Below are 10,945 nucleotides of genomic sequence, written 5' to 3'. Positions count from 1 at the left end.
TTGAGAACCTCCACTCGGCACCAAACAAAAGTTCACCGATCAACTCTCGGAACAATGCTACAAATTGCAAGGACTGCCTGCACCTCTGCGTGAGGCCACCTGACACCCCTGATGTTTCCCATGCCATGCACTGGACTCTCCGCCACTGCTGTACCTCGAGGTGGCAGCCTTAAACTGACTGGCCACAGCCAAAAGCGCTTGCAGCTCTTCGTGAACGGCGGCCAGCACCTTCTTTGTCCGTACACAGTATTCACAAATCCTAGTTTTACTAGCAAGACTAACTGAAGAAGAAAACCATAAAAGCAGACAGTATCCTAGATATGCAACTTCGTACCCTTCGGATGTGTCACCAATGGTCGCTGATGACTGAATCAGCTGTGTAACTGGCTGTTCAGAAGAAATGAAAACTGCGCTATGAACTGACTGTATTTATGCTACAAAAATGCAAGCTTAGATCTCCTAAACGGAAACATGCAAATTTTAATATACGTACTACGGATATAAGACCGGAAAAGATGTACATTTCATTTACTTCTTTGTAGATCTGTGTTAGACTACGTTGGTAGCCCCACGATTTCTTCAAAACGGTTTTTTTGAGAACTTGTCCTGTAATCTGGATTCTATTATAGGAACATGAAAGCTTTCATAACTACCTACTAATTGTAGAATTCCAAAAAATGCCCTGATATCCTCATATCTAACCTTACGCCAAGTTAGACGTTTTACAGCTGTTGAGCGTCCTCCCTCCACATTTGTGCAAGGAACTATTTCATGCACAGTATTATTTGTGACGAAGTAACAGGACGTGGAGAAACTTTCATTGTATTTTTATTAAGCTTCCTGCTAAAAGGAGGTGGTGTTTTGCTCTGTTGCGTTCCATCGTATCCAATAAAAAAATTGCAAGGTGGACTGGACTTGCTAGATTATTAGAATTTTCAGGCTGGCTTGTGCTTTATATATAAAATGTCTTTGCAGCCTTGGGCATAATTAATACATTACTTGAATTTGCAGTTTGAGATGTATTAGCGGGCCTGGCTGCCCTTGGTAAGCTTACTTGATGTACACCTCAAGGTTCGTCTCTTCTTTCTTGATTCTCATCTGTCCTACATAACTCTTCTATATGCTGAATGAATTTCGCCCTCAGAAGCAGTACTAGATTCAGATTCGTCTATTCATTCACGAATAATCGCTGAAATGTTTGGGTCTTATACATTTGTAGTATAAGTTGGTTGTCTTTTTCGAGAAGTACTAGATGAGTCCTTCGAGTGCAATGCGAAACATGTTCAGGTGATCAGTCTTGGAGTGTCTAAATAGTTCAGGAAGAAATGTGAGAGGTGAAATTGTTAGTCAAACCGCAAAGTGTGATTAATGAATTACTCGTTCTCTGCACAGTCATTTAATCTGACTTCAGTAGCAAGTGACTTAGTATATTAGATATGTACTATGACTACAAAAAATTCCAAATTGGCTTCTTATTTCAGCTGTGTGTTTCGGACCCCCACAATCACGTCACCTTTATTCACGTCCAGATGTCAGCACAGTTTTTCACGAAACTGCTAAGTCATCAGCGATCGCTCATCTGGCGCAGAATAGCGTAGTAGGAATATGAAGCGTTGATCAGCTGAAACAAACACGTTACAAACTATTAGTCACAGCTGCACTGACTGAAACAGCAATTATATAACTGAGTGATTTTTATGTACCTCATATTGTAACCTGACTACTAGCACACTGTCAGTAGATAACTCAGGAATGATGCTGGATAGATTTTCTTGAATTTTTTCATCGTCGTCCTGATAACGTGATCATCCACAATATTCTGCGAGGTTTTTGATCTGTTACAATTACAGTGAGTACATATTAAGTTGGGCATGACTACGATATTCTGAATTTGGGGATCACGAAGCAGACAAAGCGAAGGAATTCTCTTACGTGGAAAGTAAAATAGCGTATGATGGAAGAAGCAAGTAGGACATAAATAGTACACTACCAGTGGGAAACAGGGAATTCCACTCAAAAACAAGTCAGCCATGTCAAACGCTAGCTTTAATTCGAGGAAGGAATTTCCGAAAAAGTACATTTCAGGACAACATGGTATGGAAGTGAATCATGGTCTGTAAGAGAACCAGAAAATAATAGAATCGAAGTGTCTTAGATATGGAACGACGATGAAAATTAGTAGTATTGGTAAGATAGGAAATGAGGAGTGTCTCCAGAGAATAGGTTGCCAGAGAAATATGTGGAAAGGATTAAAGAAGGGACAGGAAGTAGGGCATCAAGTGACAACTTCATTTCCATTGGAGAAAACTGTAGACATTTTATTTATTACGATACTTATGTGGTATCTTTGAACAGATACGAGAGCTCAACCTCGGTCCACAACTACACACCAGATTCATCTTAAAATTAACAGAGCCGAGTTTCAGCTTTCACACCCAAATTACAAGACAGGATAGGAAGAGAGAGAAAGAGAAAGAGCCATAAAGCCATACGTCTCCAAAATACGAAAATGGAATGAACAATTTTTTTAAAATTTGCAAACAAATTTACTATTAATACAGTAAGTGACACAGGTGAGCTTGTTCACAAGGAACCTTTGTAGTTCAGTAATCAAAACGGTTACTTTTTGTATGCCACGTTAACTCATGCACGTTATTTACTGTTTTCTGCAACGCCTGCCGAAAAGTCAACAACTTTTGCAGGATTTCATGCTACCAGAACTTTAGCACTGAGCACCAGTTACTCTTCTTTACTGATAAACAGAGCTAATGAGTTTTCATTGCTTCAATTTTCTCAACATACTACCAAAGAAAAAAGAAAACTTGATCTTATTCCCCAAAAATTCATTTTTTGGGCAGGAATTTTGGCTCTTAATCTGTGAGCATTCCACTCAAATTTCATAAATAACCTGCTTGAAAATATGTTTCGAAATACTGCTTATTACATTTCAGTAACAGGTTTTTTCATTTCAAGGCAAATCAGCTACATTCGATGATAACCAAGGAATATAATCTTAAATATCATACTTATAATGTTTTTCTTTTGGAATATTGTAATTTGTGTCTGAAAGCTGAAATCGGCTCTGTTAATCTTAAGATGAGCATGGTGCGTAGTTGTTGACAGAGGTTGAGCTCCAGTATCTGTTCAAAGTTACCACATAAGTACGGTAATAAATGAAAATGTTTCTTCCACGGGGTTAAATACTCGTGTATTCCTTGTTCAAGAAGTGTATATTTTGAATGTTTAAGGCTACAGGTTCCCGCACAGAGCTATAGCGAGAGACACTAAAAGTTAGTTTCATACATACAACTCTGTCAACTACTTGAATCTGTTAATTCTATAATAAAAACATATTCTGCATTTACAGTATGCCGACTAATACATAAAATACGTCCTCTCACGCGATCCACCTCTCTATAAAAAGTTTTCTTTTACTCATTTAGTCTTTGATACGGTGGTTACTATGACTTTCCTTGCCGCTGCACAAAATAAGAGGCTCAAAAGTGTCATCAGGAAGCTGCTTCTAATAGCTGTATCAGCACGAAAGTCGCAAACACGTGTATTGAGATTAAGAGACAAAGGTAAGAGAAATCCGTGAATGAAAATGTACCACGCCATAATCACAGTAAAAATAGTATATTAGTTTCCACCATTGTCGATGGTGAAGTTTCACATAAAATAGAAAACTAGTTCATGAAGCTGAGCACAACAACTGTTTTTCAAAGTATTACCACTATGAAACGTCAAACAATGCGTCAGAAATATGACGTACTGCTACACAGATGTGCTAAAGAATCAATACCAACAACTGTGGTAGTTACTCTAATATCAAGCCAGTCCTTCCATCGAAATAAATACAAAGAACCGTCCTATTCGCCGAAAAAACGTTAAGAAAAAATTCGACGATACAATATCACTCATTGATGTTGTTGGAACAAAATATGGTTGTTTGCTCTTTGCACCCAAGGTAGATGTGTCAACGTGCTCCAAGAACTAAAGATTTTCAATATCTATTGATGTCTGGACCGAATGCCAAAAGGACAATTTTTAAGTTAACCGAAACCCTTAATCTTGAATAGTTGATTTACTGGTGATAATACTGAGGTCTGCGCCATATGTTAAATGAAAAAAATTATTTTAACCACAATTATTCAATTAAATTATTTTAAGAGTTGATTTCCTAATGATACCTTGTGGTATTGTGTTCCCCAGATCGTCTGTGTAAAGAATTTTCCAAAATTAATCACGTGCTTTCACTTGACAGTGTCGAATTACAGTCCAAATTGTCGACTGCCCTCTACTGAGAGGACAAACATGGCAGTACCGTGATTCAAGTCGCTCCAAAACTTCAAATAAACGTTATTTACAATTGGTTCAAATGGCTCTGAGCACTATGAGCCTTAACATCTGAAGTCATCAGTCCCCTAGATTTACAACTACTTAAACCAAATAACGTACGGATAGCACACATTATCCATGCCCGAGGTTGGATTCGAACCTGCGACCATAAGAGTTGCATGGTTCCGGAATGAAGCGCCTAGAACCGCTGGGCCACAGTGGCCGCCTAGGTTGCAGATGACGCTGTCATTTACCGTCAAGTAAAGTCATCACATGATCAAACAATGTTTCAAAAAGATTCAGACAAGAAACGTGTGTGGCGCAAAATGCGAAAATTGACTTAAAATCATGAAAAGTTCCATGTTACCGGCATGAGCACTAAAAAGAATCCGCTAAGTTTACGTTACACAGTAAATTACACGAATCTTAAGGCTGTAAATTCACCTAAATATTTAGCGATTACAATTACGACTAGCTTAAACTGGATTAATCACATAGATAATGTTGTGGGGAAAGCAAATCAAAGTCTGCGATTTACTGACAGGACACTTATAAAATGCAACAGGTCTCCTAAAGAGACAGCTTACATTACACTACACTACGCTAAACGTGTGTCCATTCTCTATTCTCTCTGTGCGGGGTCACCATAGTAAAATAAGAGAAATCAGACCTCACATGGAAAGATTTAAGTGTTCCTTTTCCCAGCGCTCTGATCTAGAGTGGAACGATAGAGAAGTTGCTTAAAGATGGTTCGATGAACTCTCAGCTAGGCACTTGTGAATTGCTGATGTAGATGCAGATGTCGTAATAGAACAAATAAATATAAAAGAATATAATGCACATCGGTTTCGTCTGTTATTAGGGTGTAGGACGCAGAGATCGTCTGCAGGATTGCCAGCCTCAGAAGTTTCAATGAATGCAGTTTCTCTTCACCGGAGTATGAACACTCTTTTATAGTGCCAATCTGTTGTACGAAGGAGAATATTTTTTCTAATGTTGTCAGTCACAAGAGCAGAAGAAGAGACGAGTTGTCATGGAAAAAGGAGGGGATAATAGCAACAGATTTATTCTTGTATCAGCATTTTAGGGAGACTCGACAGTTTAGGAACTGTTTCGTGTATTCACTTCAAGAAAGGAGACTGTAGCGTGTTTTGTTCCACAGATCCGTCATGTTTGTTGACAAAGGTTAAATAGACTACGTTATAGTGATTGGATCAGGCTCACTGTTAACAAAACTATTTTTGAATATGGAAAACAATAGATATTTGAGAATGAAGGTATAGTTTTACACACAAATATGATTTGCAGATAATCGTTAGGAGTATGCAATCAGTCGCTCCGTGATACATGATGGAAGGATTTCGATTCTCGGACAACGGGGCAAAAATGCTGATGAGGTATTTCATGCCACCGTCTTTCCTGTGTTTGCTTTTCACAGACGTGCACCACAATTTCTTCAATCAATGGCATTTTTGTTAAATTACTTCACCGCAGTACAGGCTAATTTGTAAATATTCTGAATGCGTCTCTCTGGTCAAATCAAAGCAGACAATTCACAGTTTACACACTACTGAAGAAAATGTTACGTACTGAACTGTATTAGTACGACAGCTTACTCTGCAGCTTACCGACACGAATGTTGATCTATTGATGGTGTATATACGGCCCGCGGAGACGGTAAGCGGCTTCTGAGCACGGGCCATGAGGATGTGCAGTGCTGTATTGAAACGTCGTGATGCGCCCGTCCATTCGCTGAAGTACGCTGATGTGGACAAGCGCTCGCTCTGAAATGTAGTGTACACTTCAATGATTTCCAAAACAGAAGCCTCGTTATTGGAGATCAGAAATGAGAAAAACATTCAAATGGGGTCAAATTTCATGATATGGTAATACTAATAAATGTTGATTACAAACGACTTCAGTTACTGAAATGGTAATTCCTGCCTAGGATATATAGAACTCAGAAAAACCTTTTGTAATACTGATTTACTCAGAGGGATTTGAAGATGTGAGATTCATTTACTTGTTGCAAGATATCGAAATTTTTGGTAATGGCTTTAGAGATAAATGAACACCGTTAGAAGACAGAACTCATTTCATTTAGTAATGTACTCGAATGAATGGGTTTCGCTAATACATCGCAGATTGTTAGAACAAGACAGGAGTTCTGCATTATTTCCCTATATATGCTTTAAACAGGCCAGTGGTAGCTCTTTATGGATGGTTCATTTACGTACTCAGACTAGTGATGCAATTCTACGTAAAAATATCTTTTAGTTCTGACTACCGATGATAGCTTTGACTGAAATGCGTTGGAATATACTGATAACGTAACTTACAACTCTCATTTGGACGGTAGATTATAGTAAAAAATTGTCAAAAAAGGCGACTCAAAATTGAAATTAAATAGGGTAGTATCGCGCAGAAAGTGTTGAAAATATTGGGATGATCTAAGGGAAATCTCTTAGGAATGAAATAAGTCAAAAAGTACAAGGAAGTTTAGGTGGGATGGCTGCGGGAAAAATGTGATTGAATAGAAAAAGAAATGAATACCGGATGAACTGACTCAGCGTACAGTAAAGTCATAACAACCTTCACCGAATTCTAAAGCAACGGTTGCTACAATAAGTCTTTAATGGGATTCCACTACCAAGCGCAGAAGAGAGAGCGAATAATAGGAAAGAATGCTTCGAAGGCCTCTATACGGAGACGAACTGTCTGATGACGTGATTGAAGGAGAAACTGAAGTCGATATGAGAGAGACCGGGGATCTAGTACTAGCGCAGAATTTAAAACAGTTTAGGAAGACTTGGGATGAAAAACGACACAAAACGTAGGAAATTTTCCATCACAATTCCTAAAATCTTAGGGGCTGTTAAAGCATGAGAGTAGAATCTTTGAGGCAGGTGACGGTCCATCAGACTTTCGGAAAAATGTTATCCGCAAAACTCCGAAGTAGCAAAGTTAAATAACTGCGAAAATTACAGAAAAATCGACCTAACTGCTCGTGCATCGAAGTGTATGACAAGAATTGTATCTAGCTGAATGGGAAAGAAAATTGAGGACATGTCAGATACCGATCAGTTTGCATTTAAGAAAAGTAAAAATACCAGAGGGGCAGTATTGACATTGCTCTGGGTAATGGGATCAGGACTGAAGAAAAGTAAAGATGTGTTCATAGGATTTCTCAGTCTGGGAAGAGCGTTCGAGAGGTTGAAATGGAGCATTATGATCGAAATTCTAAAAAAAAAAAAAAATGGAAGCGGCTATAGAGAGAGACGGCTAATATACAATATGTACAAGAAGCAAGAGGGAGCATTAAAACTAGAGGACTTAGAACGAAGAGATCGGAATAAAAGAATGTAAAAGAGAAATGTAGTCTTTCGCGCCAGCTGTTCAATCTATACGTAGGAAATTCAGTGACGATATAAATGAAAGGTTCAAGAGTGGGACAAAGAATCAGGATGAAAAGAAATCAATGACAAGAGACATTGATGACATTGCTACTCCTACTGAGGGTGAAGAACAATTACAGAATCTGTTGAATGGAATGAAGAGTCTAATGAGTACAGAGTATGGATGGAGAAAAATGGAAGTTTGAGAAAAGAAAAGTAGAAGACATGAGACTGGTGGGTATATTAACATCAAAATCTGTAATTACGAAGTAGACGAAGTTACGGAATTCTGCTTCCGTGGAAGCAAAGTAAAACATGTTGGACGAGACAAGGATGACATGACAAACAGATTAGCGCAGACAAAGGGGCATTCCTGTCCAAAAGAAGTCTGTTGCTATCTAGCGTAGACATCAATACGCCGAAGAAATTTGTGAACTTCTACATCTCTAAAACAGCATTGTATGGTAGTGTATCAATAGAGTGTGGGAAAACCGGAACAGAAGAGAATCCAAGAGTCTTAGAGGTGGTGTTAAAGAAAAATATGGAAGATCTGACTGAATGATAAGATAAGGAATGAGAAGGATTTCCACATAATCGGCCGTGAATGGGATCATGAAAAACAGTGAAAAGGGAAACGAAGCAGGTAGGTATAGCACTGTAGGGGGTGTGTTACGATATCAGGGAATAACTTACAATGTCCTACACGGGGCTGTAGACGGTAACGACCTAACAGGAAGACAGAGACTGGCATACATCGACAAGTGACTCAGGACGTAGGGTGAACAGTTTGGCACGGGAGAAGGTTTCATGCCCATATCATTAACGTCGATAGGCAGCAGGTTTTTGGAACATATATTGTGTTCGAACATTATGAATTACCTCGACCAGAACGGACTATTGGGACACATTCAACACGCAACTAGCTCTCTGCAAGCACGAAGTATTGAGTGGTATTGACAACTGATTTCAAATTGATTGCGTGCTTGTAGATTTCCATAAGGCTTTGAGACTGTAATAAACGAGTGCGTTGTAGTGAAACAGTATATTAATGGAATGCGTGCTTGTGGAATATCGTCTTAGTTATGTGTCTGGCTTCGTAATTTCCTGTCAGAGAGGTCAGGTCGCAGTCCATATCATCTTAAGGAAAATGTTCGAGTAAATTATAAGTGATATTTGGCGTTGCCCAAGGCAGTGTTACAGCCCTTCCGCTGTCTCTTATCTATAAAACGATTTGGGAAACAATCTGAGCAGCCGTCTTCGGTTGTTTGCAGATTATGCTGTCTTTTATCGTCTGGTAAACTCATCAGAAGATCAAAATAAATTGCGGAACGGCTTAGAAAAGATATCTGAATAGTGAAAAAATAGGCTTTTGACCCTAAATAATGAAAAGTGTGAAGTTATCCACATAAGTGCTGAAATAAATCCGTTAAACTTCCGTTGCATTATCAATCAGTCCAATCTAAAGACCGTAAATTAACTAAATTTGTGGAAATTTAAATTATGAACAATCTAATTCAAAGAACACACAGAAAATGTTGTGTGGGAGGGAAAACAAATCTGCGTTTCATTGACACAACACCTAGGAAGTGGAACAGATCTACCATAGGAAATGTAACAGAGATACAAAAGAGACGGCCTACACTACGCTTCTCTGTCCTCTTTTGGGGTACTGCTGTGCAGTTTGGAACCCTCACCAGATAGGATTAACGGAGTATATCGAGAAAGTTTGATAGGCAGCACGTTTGTACTATCGTGAAATAGGGCTGAGAGTGCCACGGACATGAGACAGAATCTATGGTCGACACCGTTAAAACAAAGTCATTTTTCGTTGTGGCGGAATATTCTAACGAAATTCCGATTACCATCTTTCTCCTGCGAATGCAAAAATATTTTGTTGACGCCGACCTACAGAGGGAGAAACGATCATCATAATAAAGTAAGGGAAATCAGAGCTCGCACGGTAAGACATAGGTGTTCGTTTTTTCCGCGCCCTGTTCGAGAAAGGAATAATAGAGAATTATAGGTGGTTCGATGAGATCTCTGCCACACACTTAAAGTGTGATTTATAGAGTATTCATGTAGATGTAGATAAAGATTTCATGTTGGGCCGCATCAGACCAGTCCGTGGACTGATGACTCAAATAAACAAGACAATATTTCGGTCAATACATTGGGCTGCGTGTTGTAATACATAAAAACAGAGCTTTTGATATTCAATACTATTATTGATATGTTTTCCCTATATGACAGAACTTGAACATTTATATTGTACCGGTGACATCATTTACATTTTTGTATTTTCCTAATAACACATATTGTATACACTATGTTTCAATTAAGAAAGAATTGGATGCAACATAAAAGGAATGATGATTGTGTAAGTTTAAATATTCGTTTTTAACAACAATGAGGCGCATGAAAGTAGGACTAAATTACCAATAAATAACAAAACATCCTCCGATGCTTAAAATAGACGTACTATTGCTGCTTCATACAATGGCTCCCATGTTTCATCGACATTAAAATGAGATACTAATTCCGGAAGTAAGCAGCGGAAAGATGTCATCATTCCGCCAACCAAGACAGGTAATAATGTTATATCCGAATGATTTATAATTTTACGTTTAGTAAGATGTAATCAGTTTTCTCAAAATATTGCGTAAGTGTCACTTTGGATGGAACATAAGTTCCGGATCCGATCGGGAAGAAAATCTCACATGTCCTGTCGCGCACCTTTTACATTTTGGCGATTTTGTTGTACAACTAAGCGTAACTATTAATCAGGGATGAACTGCATGCACTGGTATTCAGAATGGATATCTCTGTTACGTGTAATATTACGCTGATAATTTTCACTTTGGGCCTGCGCATGTGTAACTCATTATATCAAATTTAGCGCGTCCCACGCCTTTTGTCCTTATTTCTTGATAGGGGCCACCAGTGGCCAGAAGTACATGAACAGTTACTACAAAGACTGGAAGCAGAAGAACAGATTTCAAAACAGGATTGCAAGCACACATGTAGAGCAGCACCTACACACATTTCAATTTAAAATATGGATGAGTGTAATTTTATAAAAACTGTAGTAACTCTTTATAAACTCGAAGTACAGAATTTATGCGTGAAAGAAAATTATACATCCCTAAAGGTGTATGCATTCTAGGCCACTGATAAAGCCTCTGGAAAACCAAAGAAGAAACGGGTACGGCTTG

The 10,945-nt window shown here is 38.5% G+C and overlaps 1 protein-coding gene across 1 annotated transcript in view; it reads right to left on the bottom strand.

Moving 5' to 3' along the window:
* Positions 1-1,407: 1,407 nt before the first annotated feature.
* LOC126272937 (odorant receptor Or2-like) overlaps positions 1,408-10,945 on the bottom strand; it is a 33,510-nt gene continuing 23,972 nt past the window's right edge. Inside the window, exons 5-6 of the mRNA XM_049976235.1 lie at positions 5,967-6,122; positions 1,408-1,621 (exon numbers count right to left, since the gene is read on the bottom strand). Of these exons, the coding sequence (XP_049832192.1) occupies positions 1,565-1,621; positions 5,967-6,122 (213 nt within the window). The 3' untranslated portion in view covers positions 1,408-1,564. The remainder of the gene's footprint in view (positions 1,622-5,966; positions 6,123-10,945) is intronic.

This window comes from Schistocerca gregaria, chromosome 5, assembly GCF_023897955.1.
Source record: "Schistocerca gregaria isolate iqSchGreg1 chromosome 5, iqSchGreg1.2, whole genome shotgun sequence".
NCBI classification, from domain to species: Eukaryota; Metazoa; Arthropoda; class Insecta; order Orthoptera; family Acrididae; genus Schistocerca; species Schistocerca gregaria.
The sequence above is the reverse complement of the archived record's forward strand: the minus strand, read 5'-3'. Positions and strand labels throughout refer to the sequence as shown.